General features: G+C 43.5%; 1 protein-coding gene across 1 annotated transcript in view; it reads left to right on the top strand.

Annotated features, from left to right (window-relative positions):
* Positions 1-1,023: 1,023 nt before the first annotated feature.
* The window catches only part of KDR (kinase insert domain receptor), a 29,152-nt gene continuing 10,973 nt past the window's right edge, over positions 1,024-19,202 (top strand). The window contains exons 1-20 of the mRNA XM_054294310.1: positions 1,024-1,088; positions 2,289-2,379; positions 2,874-3,070; positions 4,234-4,358; positions 4,645-4,813; positions 6,003-6,142; positions 6,342-6,510; positions 7,909-8,020; positions 8,113-8,276; positions 9,065-9,221; positions 10,316-10,436; positions 11,027-11,135; positions 11,864-12,208; positions 13,111-13,257; positions 13,402-13,533; positions 15,234-15,340; positions 15,768-15,903; positions 16,166-16,270; positions 16,891-17,004; positions 18,237-18,325. Coding sequence (XP_054150285.1) covers positions 1,037-1,088; positions 2,289-2,379; positions 2,874-3,070; positions 4,234-4,358; positions 4,645-4,813; positions 6,003-6,142; positions 6,342-6,510; positions 7,909-8,020; positions 8,113-8,276; positions 9,065-9,221; positions 10,316-10,436; positions 11,027-11,135; positions 11,864-12,208; positions 13,111-13,257; positions 13,402-13,533; positions 15,234-15,340; positions 15,768-15,903; positions 16,166-16,270; positions 16,891-17,004; positions 18,237-18,325 — 2,781 coding nt within the window. The 5' untranslated portion in view covers positions 1,024-1,036. The remainder of the gene's footprint in view (positions 1,089-2,288; positions 2,380-2,873; positions 3,071-4,233; positions 4,359-4,644; positions 4,814-6,002; positions 6,143-6,341; positions 6,511-7,908; positions 8,021-8,112; positions 8,277-9,064; positions 9,222-10,315; positions 10,437-11,026; positions 11,136-11,863; positions 12,209-13,110; positions 13,258-13,401; positions 13,534-15,233; positions 15,341-15,767; positions 15,904-16,165; positions 16,271-16,890; positions 17,005-18,236; positions 18,326-19,202) is intronic.

Here is a 19,202-nt window from a genome sequence, read left to right as displayed (position 1 = left end):
TGGAATTGCATTGCATGCAAAATAAAATCACTTCTCCATTAACTTAGTCATTTGTGGACAAGCTCCCATGCAATTTGCAGGGAAAGAGGAAAAGGTGGCACGTGGAGGCACACATATGTATAGGCATGCATAGTTATGTACCCAGCTGTGTATTTCTATCTACCTGATTATCTACCTGTTTATCTTTATACCTCTCTTTGCTGATCTATCTAGCCCATGGGATTTATATTGTGCATATGGATAACACATTAATGACCATTAATGACCACCACTATTAATGTGTGTTTATTTTTCCCAAAGGACTACCTCACAAACTTCCCTTTAGCAGGCACTAGTTAACAATTTTGATGAAAAGGCGGGAAGGGCAGCTGTGGCAGGCACTTGTTGGACCCCATTGCCAGTTGGGATGTGGCCATTTGGGGTGGCTGGGTACATGCTGCATGGTTCGGGGACTCCGCGCTGTGAACTCAGCGCTGTCGCTGCCAGGCACTCCACACGCGGGGTGCAATCGCTGCCAGCAGGATCGCGGCTGTGTCTCACCGACAGTACCTCATGTGGCTGGCCTTTGGGATCGCTTCTCTTGGTGGCATTTTAGGAAACCCCAAAAAAGCAAGATTCAGCGCCACCTGAATCTCACTGCTGAGGCCCTCGTGCCGCCGAGCAGGGAACAGGGAGAACTCCGGCCGCCCGTCCGAAGGGGAGCATCCCGGCGGGATGCGCAGGGGGGCCCGGGGGCCGGGAAGGGGGGCGGGATCGTGCTGGGGAGGGCGGGGGCTCGGCCCCGGGCCCGCCCCGGCCACAAGAGGGGCGGCACCGTCCGCCGGGGTCCCGCATCCCCGCCGGGCGGTGCGGGGCGTGCGGAGCTCGGCTCGGCTCTGCTCGGCTCGGCTGGACTCGGCACGGCACAGCACGGCTCGGCACGGCTCGGCACGGCACCGCTCGGCACGGCACCGCTCGGCACGGCACGGCACGGCTGGACTCGGCGCGGCTGCCGTCGGGCAGAGGTTTCGCTCGGCTCCCGCAGCCCCGCAGCGGGATGGAGCCCGGCGCGGCGCGGCTGCTGGCGGTGCTGCTGTGCCTGGCTCCAGGTAAGCCCCGGGGTACCCGCGGTACCCGCTCCGGTCTGCCGGGCAGCCCCCGAGGAGAGGGACGCCGGGATGCCCGGGTGCCGGCTTTCCTATGGGATTCCTATGGGTCTGTCGGGGCTGGGCCAGGGCGAGTCCCCGGGTGGGACGGAGCGCCGGTGGCTGCGGGCTTGCGGAGCCCTCCTGTCCTGTCCCCTCGGCCTCTCCTGTCCGGCCGGCCGGTGCTGGCCGTCGGAGAGCGCTGCCTGCCGCGGCACGGTGTCCTGCCCGCTTGGCTCCAGCATCAGCTGTCGTTTCCGAGAGCAAAATGTCCCTGGAGCCAAACGCGGGAAACCTGTCATCGGAAGAACCTGCTCGGAATGCGAGTGATCAGAGCCCGGGGAAGCGCTGGCGACACGGGGAATGTCCCGCTCCGGGCACGCTGTCTCTGGCCCGGCTGTCACGGCCGGGGCTGCGGCTCCGCCCGGGGAGCCGGGACTCCCGAAGGTGATGGCAGCAGCCAGGGAGGAGTGAAAATCTTTCCCTGTGGTACTCCCTGTGGTACTCCCAAATGTTACACAAGCTGGGCTGGTGTCTCAGAGCAAGCACTGGCACCCAGAGGGCAATCACAGCCCTCACCAGCACCAGTGGCTCCGGGTGGATGCGATGCAAGCCGCTGTGCCGATAGTCCGGGAGTAACACAGTTTTGCCTAACTTCTTAGGAGGAAAGAGAAACTTAGAAAATCATAGCATAAAATAAATTAATGGGATTTCAGATTTGTGACAAACTGTAAAAATAGTTTTTTTGCTTAATTCATTGATCAGTAGTCTCAAAGAAGTATATTCGATTTATTATAAGAAAAGTTGGTAATCCCCAAGGGAGTGAGATCATCAGATGAAGGTTCACTTTGTTTCAATGTCCCACATCCTCTTGTTAGACCTTGAAGTTGGCAATGCAAGAAAACAGGAACTCCACCCTGGCTGCTGAATTGTAGTGCTCTACAGCTAGCTCCTGACCATCTGCCTTTGCTTCCTGTTATGACAGAATTTTTGAACTTTTTGGGATGTGTGAAAAATCATGATTTACCCTTCACTGCTAAATAGGTGATGTGAAAGTGTCCACTTAAATCCTGATGAATATTCCTGTATATAATAATTTTCTGATTGAGTAGCATTTACTTGTTTATTTGGTTTCTTAGAGAGGTTTCATACGTGTTTTTGCAGGTTTATGTATGTCTCTGGATCAGCCAAGCCTTAGCATCCAAAAAGATGTCATCACAATAATGGCAAACAACACGCTAAATATTACTTGCAGGTAAGGACAAGTCTGTTTAGCATGATTTTGATGATTGGTAATTTATGTAGTGAGCTTTTGTAAAGAATCCCACATGATGTGATCTCTCTCTCCTGTCAGGCCCCCTGTGTTGTCTCCACTCCCTTTGGGCCTTGTGCCTCACTTTTCCCTAACGAGTTTTAGAAATTATGTGGGAGGGCTGCGGCCAGAGAGAGCTGGGGAGTGTAGGGTGGCTGGGGGAGGACGCATTGGCTGTGTCCTTGTGGATCCTGCTGGTGAGCCATTCTCTCAAAGCTCTCTTTTGGGAGATTTGTCCCTTAGGTTCAGCGCAATGTAAACCTCAGGTAGCTTCAGTGTAGCTCTTGGCAGTAGGTTGTGTGTGTGAATTTGTTCTACATGGTTTGATGCTCTCTCTGTGTGATGGGGTGAAGCCCATCCCTCTCCACAGCCACAGAGACTGGTGGGGCTGGGGCTCATATCACAAGTGTCTGCTGCTCTAACATCTGCTTTCCCAGAGGTCAGAGACCGCTGGAGTGGTCGTGGCCAAGCAAGCAGAGCAATGCTGAGCGGCGTGTCACCGTGACAGAGTGCAGCGATGGCCCCTACTGCAACACACTTACTCTGAGCAAAGTCATTGGCAATGACACAGGGGACTACAAGTGCCTTTACAGGGACAGCCAGGCAGCTACAACCATTTATGTTTATGTCCAAGGTAAGTGCTTACACTGCTCTCAGGTGTCTTTTCCCTAGTGTCAAGAGAAGAAATGAATATAGTGTCTGAAAACAGTTTTGATGCAAAATTTATTAATCCTAGAATATTTGATCCTATGGAACATTTTTCTTGTTTTCATGTTGAGTAATTAAATTCAGGTACGCTAGTTGCCATCATCATAAAAGCCTTTGCACCTATGATTCTGAGCTGACCTGCCATATGCAGTGCATGGTCTGCTGTTCTCCATCCAGCAATTAGCATAGCTAAATTCCACCCAGAATTTAGCATACATACCTCTGCTGAGCTCTGAGCCTGTCCTCATGAATGCAGCGCTATTACTGACCTCAGCAGGAGTTTCATATGAGAGAGGATTACAGAGGTTTTGTATTTGTTAAAAATTACAGATCCGATCTTGTGTATGATTTGCACTGATACAATTTTAAAAAACCCCAAAACCACCCAAACCCCAAAACATAAACTTTCACACATTTGCTGACTCTGGTGGTAAAATCTATGTAGGCTGTAAGAGCTCAGTTTTCAGCTGAGTGTCACAGACACTGCAAAGCCTCCAGTTATACACTCAGCTTCAATAAGGGCATTCATTGAGGCATCTGCCTTTTTGCACTGATGGCTTCACCCTCCTTTCCATATGCATCCTGTTTCCTCTTTATTGTTAACTTATAGTTACCATTTTGAGAAATGAGATGTAATTAAGTACATGACTTAGCTTGTTTTATAATATCATGGAGCTATTTTTTTTGGTGTTCTGCTCTGACTTTGAAAAGGATGCTGCCATGAGGGGAGTCAGTGCAATATCTCACAATTTTTAACTGATATTTCCTATAATGCTTATGCAAGAAAAGTCACGCTAGGGTAAATCAGATTTTTGTCGACAAAAGGACTGCTGTAGCAGGAAGCCATTCTCCAAAGTGCACTCTGCTGCTGATTCTGTTTTGAGAATAATGATATTCTAAATCTAGGGAGTGGGTATCTATAAAAACATGTACCTCCCCTATTTAGTCTCATTATTTCAGTGCTTTATGACATGGAAAATAGTACAACTGACTTGTGAAAAAATAGGGAAATAAGAAAACTGGAAAGGTTTCCAGTTTCCATAATCATGTGATGAATAATACCCACTTACCGATTGAATATTATTCTAGATTACAGATCACCATTTGTGACTTCAGTTAGTGATCAGCTTGGCATTGTATACATCACTAAGAACAAAACGGTGGTAGTGCCGTGCCTTGGAACTGTGTCAAATCTCAATGTATCTCTACATGCGGTAAGGAAAAAGCCTGCTATTTTTTCAAGAGTTAGTTGAAGTCACTCTGGCATAAATATGTTGTTTGAAGTAAAAATACATTTCTTAAAAACTCCTTTCCATCATTGTGAGTTTTATAGCCTGTGATTACAAGATGAGTGCTGTACCTGTACTCTCAAAGCATGTACTAATTCCCTGAGCTAGAATGTTGAAATGGGGGCCCTGCAGTTGTGGCAAATGCTGGTAAAAATTCAGGGTTGTTCAATTTTTGAATTCTGACTATGTGTTTTATCAATATTCCAAACAGAAATATCCAGAAAAGATATTTGTTCCTGATGGTAAATCCATTTCGTGGAATAATAGAAAAGGCTTCACTATACCCAGTCATTTGATCAACTATGCAGGCATGGTCTTCTGCGAAGCTAAAATAGATGATGAAAGCTACCAGTCTATGATATACATAGTTGCAGTTGTAGGTAAGCCATAGGTTTTTATTTCTCTGTAACCAATGTTTTTTTGCTTTCTACAGCATACTGAACCAATTACATTTGGTTGGACACTAGGTTATTCAATACTGACAATGCAGTTAATGCAAAATGGATGTTGAGATTTATATCACTTTTCTTTTAAATGCAATGTATTGTGTTCTTTCTGGTTGATCATTGGGATAAGTGCTTCTATTTTTAGTGTTTTACATTGATGCCAGGGATTTTAATTCTTTTTTTTCTGACAACGCAAACCTTTTCCCTAAAATCACTTATCCACAATCTCAGTCACAGTGGAAGGAAATGAGAGGCAAGCAACCATCAGCAGCAGATGAAAAGAAATTGCTCTGAGTGGGTACCAAGGGAAGGGTGGATCTGAAGATCTCGCAGTGAGCTGGGTTGTCTTGTCTCCCTAAAGACCTGTGTCTTGCTCTCACAGGGTTTTATGCTTTCCTGCTACATTTTGTCAGTTGTTCCTCATACCCCAGAAATAATGTGATAATTCTGTGGAGGCCTAAGCCTGAACTTAGCAGCAGAAACTCAGCAGCTCTTTCTCTTTCAGCTGAGGACATAGTGGCCATTTCAAATATCCAAATGGCACCAAGGCAATCTCTCCTGGCTTGTCAGGAAGTCATAGCCTTCCCTCTTTACTCTGTGCAGAAGGCTTTTACTTCTCCACCCAATTCACAAATCCTCACTCTGATTTGGAGGAATTTCAGAATATCTGTAGAATTTTTGCATTCAGAATATTCTGTTTTGAAATATTTTACTGCACAAAGTAAACTTTGGATAATTTTGCTACTGCGCTACCATTATTCTCTATAAAGTTCCTGCTGACTGCTGGGAATGGGTGTACAATCTCCCTTGGTTTAGGTCTCACAAGGAAAAGAAGAAGGTGTCTAAGGCAGAGGAGCTGTGTGAGTCACTGTCCCTTGCTTGCTCCCACCACTGGAGGGGCTCTGATCAGGGGCACACATCCTGCTGTGTCACTGTCTGACACGGGTCTCAGCTCAGGGCAGGCACGTCACTTCTCTCCAGGCTCCTTTGTACACCCATTGTTGTGCTGCACTGGGGCATCGAGGGCCTCTTTTGTAGCTGGAGTTTTGGTGGGAGTTGTGGTGAATTCACCTGGGAAATTTGCTTACCCCCCTGTTTCCTGTGTGCCTTTGTCTTTCTCTAGGGTACCGAATTTATGACCTGACAATGAACCCACACAATGAAGTAGAGCTGGCAGTGGGAGAAAAACTTGTTCTCAATTGCACTGTAAGGACAGAGCTGAATGTGGGAATAGATTTTAAATGGGACTACCCTTCCATCAAGGTAAAGTCGTACTAACTTACAGGTGCCTTCCTCACAAAGCAATTTGACTTATTTAGGTATAATGTCACTTCCCCCTTGAAAACATTGAGGAAGAAGATGATGATACGCAACAAAATTTCTGGTATATACAAATGTGCAAAAGATGACAGAAGGAATAACAATGGCATTTCTAAACATCTCTGTCTTTTGTCTATTGCAGGAAAAGCGTGCCACTATTAGGGATGTAAAAACCACTGCAGGAGAAATAAAGAAGTTTGTGAGCACCCTTACCATTGACAGCGTGTCCTTAAGCGACAATGGTCGGTACACTTGTGCAGCCTCCAGTGGTCGCATGAACATGAAAAACAGCAGTTACTTCCTTATCCATGGTATGACATTTCCCACTGCAGTTCTGTTGGTTGTTTCAGATTTGGGATTAATTGCTGGGATGCAGAAGGCCTCTTGATGATGAACCAAATGACAGAAATGAACCAAACTGCAGCTACAGTATTTCTCTTGCGACTAGTGTGGGGTTTTTTTATACCACAGCCTTAGTTAATAATAAGATTTTAAAGGATGCTGTATTTTACTGAAAGCTGTAGAATCCCACTGGAAAGTGGGCAGTAAAATAAACTGATGTAAGCCTTTGACCCTCTTCTGCATTGACCTCCTTAAGGTCCTGTAAAACTCAATTTGTGTAGGTGGCTTTGTACAAGGGCTGCCTGTTCTCACTCTTGGTGAACTTAGGCTGGATCTTGGTGGCTCTGTGACATGAGAGTCTGGGTCAGCATGAATGAAGCTAAGAAAATAAAACTTTCAGCTTTTGCATTATGAATAGATGAATCAAATGGAGTTTTGGTGGTACGGAAATGATGCAAGGGAAACAGCTTTGGCTAAGTGAATAGATAAGTACGAGGCCACATCCTACAGCCTTTTCTCAACCCCCTCTTGGGCACAGCCCCAGCTCCACTAACTTACTTATAGAAAAAATTACCAGCACGAGAATGGCCCATTTTTAATAACCAAGTTAGACAAAAAGATTTATATTTTGAAGGAGACTAATTTTCCTGAGGTCTGATTTCAGGAGCCAGAATATTCATGGCACTTTTAAAACAAAACAAAAGACTTTCAAACTTATTGTGGGCATAGTGATTCAAGATATACTGAATTTTCTCTTGGTCTCTTTCTGTTCTGCTCTTTAGCAGCCAAAATGAGATCATGTGCTAAACTGAGTATACCAGATACTAAGTCTAAACCATCCTAAATCTTAGTCAAAAGACTAATTTAGTCAAAAGGCTAATCACTGTCTTCTGTCCCAATGCAAGTTTATAACTTATATCAAGTAATGTAAATAATTTGAAGGTACTGTGTGACTGCAGTGGTTGAAATACATACTTGAGTATTTAACTTTATCACTCTGCAGTTTTGAATAGTCTAATTTCCTGGAATAAGTATATTGAGAGAGTTTTATGATATGTGTATATATATATATGTATATACAGGTCTGACAGTTGGCACACTATCCTGAGAGCTGAGTCTTGTCTCTGCTTTCCAGAGCTCCTCAGTGAGGGAACTGGTCTGTTCCTCTGTATGAAGGAAAGGACTAGGCTTTCATGGTGGCATCTCTCCAGAGCGCAGTTTGGAGCCATCTGTTCTTTACCAATGACCCATAGTCCTGTCACTAACTCCTGTTTGTCATCTTGTTAGGTGCTAACCCACAAGGAAAGCACTTTTGCTTTGGTCCATGAGAAAAGACCGTTTAGTTTGCTTCCTTTTTTCCCCCTCAGAAAGTCCTTTTATTCACCTGGAGAAAATGGAGAATGTTGTTGAGACAAAGCTAGGCGACACAGTCAAAATTCCTGTCAAGTTTAAAGGATATCCTCCACCAGAGGCTAAATGGTAAGAACTGGGATATAGTGTGTTTGAAAAAATGAGCAATTCTTAGTTAAAGCAAATCATTAAATATTCAAAGTGTTCTGTATTTTCTTCAGGTATAAAAATGGAAAAGCCATCAATGCAAATCACACAGTAAAACTTGGCTACGCATTAGTGATCACTGAGGCAACTGAAAAGGACGCAGGGAATTACACGGTTGTCCTTACAAACCCGATTAACAAGATGCAGAAAAGACACACATTTACCCTGCTGGTAAATGGTAAGTGGGGTAACAGAGGTGCCTTTCTTTCATGTGTGGATTTGGTATATAACCATCCTTAGTCTTAATTCATCCCCTGCCTATGAAGATTTAAGTACTGAAGAAGAGCAGTCCTTGAACCTCAGCCCTGGGAGGGCAGAGGTGACCGGTCTCTCCTGGCTCTAGGCTGCAGACTCTGGGTGTTGGTGTTGTGATGATACTTTGTGTGGGGTGGGGTTTTTTGTTTTGTTTTGGGTTTTTTTCTGTGTATTATTCTTTGTCTCTGTGTCCTGCTCTTTTCCTGCCCTTCTTGCTGGCTATGCTGCTGGAGTCCTCCTCCACCCCGCTCCATCCTGGCCCTGTCCCGCCTCACCCATCCTTCCTGCCCCACACAGGCTATCCCTCCTCTTCTGCCCTGTCCTCTACAACCTTCCTCCTCCTCCCCTGCCTCCTCCTTTCTGCTCCCCAGGAAACAGCCTATGCTTTGAAGACAGCAGGTCTTGGAAAGGGCAGCAAGGCTACGTGCAGTGGGATCAGGCCTGGGGAATAGTGTGCATTTAATGGCTGGGAATGGTGGTGAGAGTCCAGGAACTGCATTTTAAACCATGGAGTATTGAAAGGGAATTTTGTAGGAGATTCTAAGTATCCTGATCCTCAAAGCATTGGGCGGGCTCACTGCTTCCCCACATGTCCTTGGAGATGCTCTGTTGCACTGGTATTGGGGCATGGTGTGAATTGGTCACCGTGGGTCTAAAGCGTGCACCCTGGAGCCTTCAGCAGGAGGTGTGACCTGCTGCTCTGTCCTGCAGTGCCCCCCCAGATCGGTGAGAACGCTCTGATGGCGCCCGTGGACTCGTACAAGTACGGCTCGACACAAGCGCTGACCTGCACCGTGTACGCCGTGCCGCCGCCCAGCACCGTGCTCTGGCACTGGCAGCTGGAGGAGGAATGCACCTTCAGCCCCCAGTGAGTGCCAAGCCCTGCTGCTTCTGCAGCTTATGCAGGTCTTGAGGGATATTTGGGTTGGGTTGGGGTTTGTCCAGTGCCTCCCTCGTCCAGGCTCATTACAGAGTGCAAACTCAATGGCCAATGAAGAAAGAGGTTGTTGTACTTAATTTGCAGATTGCTGCAGGCAGTCTCTGCCAAGGTCATTGTTGTTGGCAGAGGCGAGGGCCACCCACAGAGAGGATCCAGCAGTGCTGGCATGTTGCTCTTGTGCTCTCTGGAAGGGCATCTCGACTTGCATGGGGTCTCAAATGCAGCTGTTTGCATGCCCTTCCCTCAGATCCCCCTGTGGGCTGCAGGCCCACAACTCCGTCCCAAACAGAGGAAATTTGCTGTTTATGCTAATGATGTGTCCTTGTGGTGTTTTTTTCCCTTGTGCTCAAGTGCTGAGTGTGATGGGGCTCTTTATCTGTGTGAAAGTGTATCTCAGAGGAAGTGCACTGATTGATGTTGGGGAATGATAGAGAGAGTGCCTGACTGAGATTCACACAGCTTCCCTTATCTGGACCTGCCATAAGCCCAGATTTCCTTTAACAAAAAAAAAAAGTCCAGAGTAAAAAAAAAAAAAAGGCATTCTTCTTTCCTGTTGTTGTTTTTAAAATGATTCCACTAGTTTCTTCCTTTGGTGCCTGGTTGCTTCCTACACAATGGCTACTGTCCTTAAGAAATTCTTGTAGGGAGTTCAGCGATTTTTATGTCTCTCTGTCTTCCTTTGAACTAAATCAACTTGAATCATCCACTTATGAATGGAGGTTTGTTCCCAGAATAGCTGCTTTGCTCCAGCCACCCAACTGAGCTGACACAGGCAGATTAATTAGGAAATTCACCTTTAGGTTTGGGGATACTTTACTTTAAAGACCATGAAGGTCTCAGGAGGTTATAGGGTAAAATTTAATAGAAATATTTCCAGAAGCATATGCTTCCCTCATAGATGCAAGCTGTGGCCAGTGATGTATCTGACTTATAAGTTCATATTATAAGTAGAACCCAAAATACCCCTCTGGAAGGGCAAATATTCCTCTTATCTAATGCATGTGTCTCTACTTACATTTCAGGAAAGTTCGCTCCGGAGCCAATCCGTATGCGTGCAAGAAATGGAAAGTGATCTCCGAGAGAAAGGGTGGGAATCAGGTTGAAATTAAGCACCGGGTCGTTACTATTGCTGGGAAAACAAAGGTGAGCACATTTTCTTTTCTCTTGGCTGGGGTTGATTAACCCTGTTCAGCAGTCCACATGCCTGGAAATACATCACTAGAGATGAGACTCTCTTCACCTCAGGGAAAACTTGGGCATCTACTCTCAGCTAGATGGGCAAGCTACTGCTGAAGCCAAGGGGTAGAGATACACACTTTCAGTTCATTTGAACACTGACCAAAGTGAATCTCCACTGAGGAATATAACTGCCTTAGATTTCAATAACTGCCTTTTAGTGGTGTAAAGTTAGATGAGTTAATCTTGCAAATTAACTGTAATAGAAGTTGGAGAGACTGAAAAGCAGAAAAAATTGTGTGTGCACCCTTTTTTAACACATATGTCTAAGCCCATCTTCTGCTTCTTCCCATTTTCTTTTTCCTGATTTTTACACCCTTAGAGACAAAAATGTAAACTTCAGAAGGGGACGGCGCTTCTGCCATGCCATGGGTTTGTGCTTGGGAGGGATTTTTGGTTGTGCAGACACCTGCAGAGCCCTTTGCTGAGCTGTTGAGGTGGTTGGGCATTACTTTAGCACTGATGAGGTATGAAATTGCTTGATTGTTCTCTTGTAGACTGTGAGCACCCTCGTGATTCAAGCAGCAAATGTATCTGCTTTGTACAGATGTATGGCCACGAACAAGGCTGGGTCAAGTGAGAGAGTGATCTCCTTCCATGTGACCAGTAAGTGCCCCCTGCCAAGGACAGCCACGTTAAATTAATGTTATTTTGTCTGTTTGCTGATGAAAGGCACTTCAGTGATGTTACCTGATTCCTGACCTTTATTAAATCCTTTAATTCTTTCAGATTTTAGGTTTACTTATGGCTTTCTTTAGGCAGCCTTTACAGTTGCCACTATTTTCAGTCAGGTGATTAGTTCTACCAGCATCAGTGGAGTGGCAGGCCACTGAAAGTGATGCAAGATGTTGTCCCAAGAGTGACTGCTGTTGAGCTTTAGTAGTCACTTAAAAGAGCAATGGAGAAATTATGGTAGTGCCACAAAATGAGGAAAGATTTGCTGTAAGAGCTAAGGCTAAAATTTTCCAAACCAGTGGCAAAGAGCTTCTATCTCCTTAACAATCAGTCCCCATATTCATCTCCAAAATTTTGTTTTAATCCAAGTCTAAAAATGACCGATAAGATAGTGCTGAAAATCATCTTAGGTTGCTGTAAGTTTCTACAAGAAGAGTGACTGAATCCTTCATTTGATCCATTTGAAATATATCACTTAAATAAGATTGTACTCCTAGTTCACTGACTGATTGATTTGATTGATCTGTTTCAGTGTTTTTTTCCTTATTTTCAACCAGATAGATAACAAAATCTGTATTTTCAAAATTACTTTCTCAATTTAACGTTAGTCACAAAATGCACAATCAAATAGGAATTTATTTTACTTTTTTAACTTTCAGGGGGTCTTGAAATTAATTTCCAGCCTCAGAATCAGCTGACAGAGAAGGATAACATGTCCCTGCAATGCACAGCAGACAAGTTCACCTTTGAGAAGCTGTCATGGTACAAGCTGAGCGCTCACGTTTCGCAGACTCCCTTCGGAGGGCTGCCCATGCCTGTTTGCAAGAACCTCAATGCTCTCCAGAAGCTGAATGAGACAGTCTCAAGTACCAATGGTGAAAACGTCACCTTAGAGCTCATCCTTCGCAACATCTCCCTCCAAGATGCAGGGGATTATGTTTGCATTGCTCAGGACAAGAAGGCTAAAACACAGCACTGCCTGGTGAAGCACCTCACTGTTCAAGGTACAGATCTCTAACTCTGAAGCAAAATGAGTGGTTCTGTATGAAAACAATTGCAGTAGTGGCAGTTTTTGATATGTTCGGGCTTTGGATGTGTTTGATTAATGGTGTACTCAGTTTGTTAAATAGATTTACAGTTGTTGTAACACATTCTTCTGGGGTTTGTCCAGGCAGCAGGCACTGTTCCATTAATACCAGTGAGGAAACACTGACTGAGCCAATGTAGTGTGCAAGGAGATGTGTTTGGCTTCTGCTGAAGTAATGTATTTAGCTCAGTAACTTCTCCACTTTTCAGAACACATTTTTCTCAGTAGCTGTATAGACACGTGTGTACTCCTAGCATTAATGCCATTTCTTTGTGTGACTGGCTCTTGAGTTTGCAGTAGTGCCTGTAATTAAAAACTGCCATGAGGGATGCATGGTATTCAGGCACAAGCAATGCAAGCTGATAATCAGTCAGCTTTCCACACAAATAGTGATGACTTTGCTTTGGGACCCAGATGTCTAGGTTGATTAGGCAGATTCAGGGAAATACTTATGCATGTTCATGGTCTGTCCTGAATGGACATTTAATGGACCAGGAGTGTCAAACCTCTCATAAGGACTCTGGACACAGAAATGCAAGGGAAGCAATTTCTCAACGACTCCCTCTTCCCTCAGCAGCCTGAGCAGTTAAAAATTAATTCAGCTAAAGCAGGTTATATCAATACTGTTGAAATTTTCTTGGCTATTATAATTTTTTCATGTCATGTGGAAGTTAAACTATGATCTTAACATGAACACTGTGGCTCTTGGTCTAATCAAAGGATTTGAGACTTTGTTACTGGGACATGAACTGCTACTACTGAAAAAAATTGATCTTTTTTTTAATAAACAGTAATTTTACTGAATTTTCAAACCAACAGAGCCCATGGCACCCACACTTGTTGGAAATCTGGAAAATCAAACAACAAATGTTGGTGAAACGATAGAAGTGTCATGTGCAGTGAATGGCATTCCTCCTCCAAGCATCATGTGGTTTAAAAATAACGAGACACTTGTGGAAGATTCAGGTGAGGATTGCTCATTTGCTATTATCATCAAAAGGCTTTCTTTTGTGGGACTGACTACTGATTTTCACCACGAAAAGTTTTGTTTTGAATTCTTAACAAAAGTGGCATAAAAATAGCAAAACTAAGAATAATTTTTTTTCCCAGGTATTGTTTTGAAAGATGGGAACAAAACACTAACCATCCGTCGGGTGAGGAAAGAAGATGGAGGGCTGTACACCTGCCTTGCCTGCAATGTCCTCGGATGCAGCAAAGCTGTGGTTTATTTTTCAGTGGAAGGTTGGTGTTAGCTTCTTTCCAGATTGTGCACAAAATCTTTAGAATAACTAGAAGTAAAAATCTACCGGCTATCCTGATGGGAGATCTGAAAACATACTATGAAATTTGTGAAAAGTGCTGACCATTCCTATCAAGCTGAAACTGGGTGCTATCATAGCTGTTGAGGTTGATGCTTTTTTCTCCACTATGCTGCTTAGGGCTTTTCAACAAAAACTGGATCTATCTTACTTGTAGTTGCAGTGAAAACTCTGCCAATCTATATTAAGTGCAACCATGAAACAGAGCTACGTAAACATGCAGCTATCCTGGGGCATCCCTGTTGTCTAGGTAACATAATTGTCATACCATGTTTTTTAGCATACTATGTTTTACCTTTTGAAATTATGTAATTGCTTTCACAGCATCTAAGGAAAACATAATGAAGACTTTTTGCAGTCTGTTGTGATTGCTGTCCCATTTTAGTGAAACAGGTAGTGATTTTAGGGGACACCAGCCTTGGTCCATCTGAAAGCAGCATTTGTGAGACCCATCTCTCACTTGTTCTAGTCCTATTGTGGCACACCAAAATACAAGTTGCAATGACAAACAATAAATGGTAGCAAGAAGTTAGCCTGCAGTGTGGACAGCTGATGGACTTTCCATGATGGACTTTCCAGTCAGAGTTGCAACAAGAAGTCTCAAACTAAAAGCTCCTTGCTCTTGATATAAGTTCATCCTTTCATTCATTAGTACATTTGCATACTTCAGTCACTGAGCCATTTGTATGCCTCTGTCTTTAAAAGTCAGGGTGGTTGATCCATACCATTAAGTTAATTAAAGCAATATCATGTTGTTCTTATAGGTCCCTTTAGGATATTTAGATGTTGGGCAAAATGTTGAAATGGGGTGGAAATTATCTGCAGATGATGTCAAGGTAGATTTCAGCTGATGTGGTAAATATGGCTGGGGCACATCTGTAGAAGTTTGAAATTTGTGTAGGACATACTGTTTAACTCCAAAAAATTTATAGTGCAGCTCATGGGGGTCATGCAATGGAGTGTGCTGCTGTGTAGGAAAATCTCAGTGGTGCAAGAGATGAAATACAGGAGCATGACGTGGCAAAGAGGGGCTGAAGAGGAAACCTCTGTCATTGCACTAAAAGGTGTTCAAACGGTATCTGCTGGCCACTATTGTACCGGAAAAGGAACATTGTAAATAAGACCTTATTATCATGTGTTCTTGTAGAACCACATTTTTTATGCCCCAGCTGAATGATGTCAAGAGACAAAACAGAGATTGTTCTCTAGGTCATTCTCGCAGCTCTTTATTTTCTATATGATGAGGGTGTTTTTTTGGTTTCTAAGAAAGAGTAATTACTTTTTGGTATCCTAAAACCATTTTTTTCTAAAAACTTTTTTTTATTCTAAAAATGTTTTTTCCAAAATGTGGATTTTACCTTTTTATATTTGCCAAAGGTCCAGACAGTGTCTTTGGAGCAAAGTTGATGCTGAGAAATGTGATGGTGTGTAAACCAGCATGGAACTGTAATATTCCAACATAAACCCCCAAGCTTTTTGTTTTGTTTTGCTTTCGTTTCCTTGCCCCATGTTGCACTTTTAAAACGAACCTTCAGAACAAGGACCTCCATTCTTTACTTTAATGAATGAGCAAAACAAATATGCTTCCAACTATCACTCAAATATTCAGTTATTTCTTCCCAGGCGCTGAAGAGAAAACAAATCTGGAGCTCATTATCCTCGTTGGCACTGCAGTGATTGCCATGTTCTTCTGGTTGCTTCTTGTAATCATCCTCCGGACCGTTAAGCGGGTAATGAAAAAATTCTCATACCATCCTATCAGCACTGGTCTTGCATGACAAATGAGAGCTGACTTGAGGCCTTTTGTGTTGCTTCTTTCCATTGTTCTTAAATCAACAGACACATTTTTTCTCTCCATGCCATAACATTCTTGCCTGGAACCGGGGGCGCAGAAATTTGTTTTTAATTGAACAGGCCCTTGCAAGAGAAAAATGTTTCATCTGGTTCTGTTTATTAAAAAAAAAAAAGAAAAAGAGAGAGACAGAAAAAAAAAAGTGCAAGTAATTAACAATGATGACACTCATGATGACATGGTGTAGCGAAATGGTAGCCTGGCATTTCTGGGAACTAATGAAATAACCTAAAGTGAGGAAATGGCATTTTGCCTGCACATTGCCAGCAAAAAACTGTGCAACTGCAACTAATACCATTTTCCAGGCCAATGGAGGGGACATGAAGACTGGCTACTTGTCAATCATCATGGATCCTGATGAAGTCCCTATAGACGAGCACTGTGAGCGGCTCCCATATGATGCCAGCAAGTGGGAGTTTCCCAGAGACCGGCTCAAGCTAGGTGAGTTTTCATGGCATGAGCCATTTCGTGATCCTGCAGCCAGCACTGTGCTGGGGGGTGTTTTGGGTCCTGGCTCCCCACAGGACTGCTCTGCTGCATGATCCCTGGGTGGGCTTTGTGTTCCCATTGGATATGGTGCGTCCTATCTACATTTTAAGTCCTCTTGTTAATTTCTGCTTCATGAACTCACTTTGGAGTAGTTTTTTATTCTACAACTTTTTCCTGCTGTGTCAAGCAGATATGTTTGTGTTCTCACTTCAAGGTAAACCTCTTGGACGTGGAGCTTTTGGCCAGGTCATAGAAGCAGATGCATTTGGGATTGACAAAACTGCTACCTGCAAAACAGTGGCAGTGAAAATGCTTAAAGGTAAAAATAATGACTAGAACTTCAACTTGAATATACAATATAGGGATATTTGTCAACACACTAACCATTGTACCCATTGTTGTAAAAGTTAAGCTTAATGGCTGTTATCAGGAAAAGTACATGCCTTTCCCTCACTGATAACTGGAGCAATGCAGCTGTGCTTTCCTAGCCACTGCTTTATAATTCTACTGAAGTTCAGAATGTAAAGTTGCTCCTGCAATCAATTTGCATGTGTCCCTTATGCATCCTTGTTGGAGCTTTCTGCAAGTCTCAAGACAATGGCTTAGGCACGTGCCAAACTGAGTTGTAGTTTGGAATAGCTTTCTCCTCATTTTAAATCATATTATACTGCCTCACACTTGCCACAAAATGAAATGAAAAATGAAATGTGTGGTTCCCAGACACATTGTTCTGAAAGAGGACGTAATGGGGAAGCAGAATGGGGCTGCCAGCAGCTGGGGGCTGTATTCCACCCCGTGCTGTACTGGCATAGCTGACACAGCCTACCAGCCAGCAAGGCTCCTCAATTGATGGGCTGGTTAAATACAGAAGAGAATGGGGAGGAGGGCACAACCTTTCTGTCTGTGTTGCTCCTGACCTGTGTTGCTTTACCTTTGCAGAAGGGGCAACCCATAGTGAGCACAGAGCACTCATGTCAGAGCTGAAGATACTCATTCATATTGGCCATCATCTCAATGTTGTCAATTTACTTGGAGCCTGCACAAAGCCAGGAGGTGAGTAACTCCTTAGTGGGTGAGAAGGTGCTAATGAAAACCCTCTTTCTACCATTTCTGCTGCACAGACAATTGAAATTCAAAATTAAAGACTGGAAAGAGTAGTTCTTTCTAACACACACACACACACACACACACACACACACAAACACACACAAGTCTGATAGAGCAGGTCCAGAGGTGGAATTAAGGTGGAATAAGGGCCACGGAGCTCCATCCCTTATTTATTCTATCACTTTGCTTTTCTGTACTTGAGATCCATGTTTATGGTGGGCAGCCCATGTGTAACAGACTTCCAAGCTAAGTCCAATATCAGATTTAACAAGTTACTCTTACTCTTGTCACCAGCTACAGGGGACTGCAAATTGGGACTTCCCCTCTCTGTCTTTGGATGGGCTGTTGGTGCCTCTGTGTGTGTGTGTGTAGGAGGGGAGATTGCAATTTGGAGTGCAGCTCTGGGTGGATGAATCTATTTCACTTTATAATCAGAGACAGATGTTTGTTTAGCAAATCCAGTACTAAAAACTAATTTGGAAGAAATTCAATGTAAAGTAACTCAGTAATAATTTTTCAGGGAAGCTGACTTGTTGGCTTACCGTGGTATGAAAATTTAATTTGTAAAGTTCCATGACAGAAGTCAGTAGTTGAAGGAAACATAATCCATAAATATTTATTTCCTTGTTTATTCCATAATAAAATAGAGATAGCCAGTACGTACAACCTAGGATGAAAATGTATCACCATAGCAAATGCCTTTATGAAATAAATTTGAACATGAAATACCATATCTAGATTGTACATTAAGGCATCTATGTCTGAAACCAAGTTTCCTGTTTTAAATGTTTAGTACTTTAATCACCTGTAGAAAAATGCATGGATAATCACATGTGTATTCTATTGCAGAGGTTAATTGCACTGAAGCTCTTTCAAATATTTATGCTGCATCCTTACAATGTTAATTAGTTTGGCTGTTATTGGCACTTCAAATATAAGCACACCACTATACTTTTTGACATATGAAACTAAGCCCATGATTTTCAAAATTATGTGCAGATAACAGCAGAAAAATGAATAATTTTGATGCGTTGATTAGATTTTTTTATTACTGATATTTTAAAAAACCTTTGGCTATTGGAATGCTCTTTGAACTGTATGCATTTCTAGGCAGAATTTATGCTCTGACATAAGGTGGGATATAAATGGTCTAATGAATTGCTTTATGTGTTGTACAGGACCACTCATGGTGATTGTGGAATATTGCAAGTTTGGAAATCTGTCTGCTTACCTACGGAGCAAGAGGAGTGAATTTATCCCATACAAGGTGAGGAGTCAAGGTTGACAGTAAAATGTTTGGTTTGGTTTGGTGGGTTTTTTCCACACACAATGTTTCTTTTTCTAGTGCAGACTGCAGCAGCAGTCCTTGGGGACACTGAGTGTCTTAGTACTTCCCATGGGAATGAGAGATGGCAAAGACATCAGAGGTCATTTAGTCTTTCCCCTGGCCCCTGCGATGTAGTTGTTTTGTTATTGTTAGCTTAAAATGTGCAAAGGAACTGGGCTTCCACTATTTCCTTTGGCAGACTGTTCTACACTTGGCTGTATCTTTCAGGAAGTTTTTTCTGATTATCAGCCTGAATTTTTTCCTTTCTTAGTTAAGCTCCAGACCACCTTAAATAACTGCACTCCATGCTTAGTGTATATATCCATCAGATATCCATAGGTATCTGCTGTGACGTGATTATCTGTTCTACTGTCCCCTTGGCTCATTGCTGAACGAGACTACATGTTTCTTCTGCTGTTAATAGTTTTGGATAATTGATGTAGCTCATGAGTTTACATTCAGCTTTTCACCTCCTGAGTCCTTTGCAAAAAGGAGCCCCGTTACAGCACCTTGATTTGAAAGAAGTGGGAAGATGGGGACTGGAATTTTCAAACTCATTTCTTGGCACCTCTGAGAGAAGTCTTATATATGGAGGGCATCCATCTGGAGGATCTGTGCTGTCTGAGAGTCAGATTGCTGTATGAAGAACTTGGCTGTGTGTACCCAGCACTCAGGGTCACCCTGGGGACCCTACCCTTTCCACCCACAGCCAAGAGGGAGGCCCCTGGGCTGTGCTCTGCCATGTTGGTAGGCTTGAGCCTTCCTGCAGCTCATGTGTTTAGATCAGAGCTTCTTCCCGCTGCTTGTTGGCTCTCCA

This window comes from Melozone crissalis, unplaced genomic scaffold (genome assembly GCF_028551555.1).
Source record: "Melozone crissalis strain CALT ecotype California unplaced genomic scaffold, PUWL_Pcris_2 ptg000006l_1, whole genome shotgun sequence".
Classification (NCBI taxonomy): domain Eukaryota; kingdom Metazoa; phylum Chordata; class Aves; order Passeriformes; family Passerellidae; genus Melozone; species Melozone crissalis.
The sequence above is the reverse complement of the archived record's forward strand: the minus strand, read 5'-3'. Positions and strand labels throughout refer to the sequence as shown.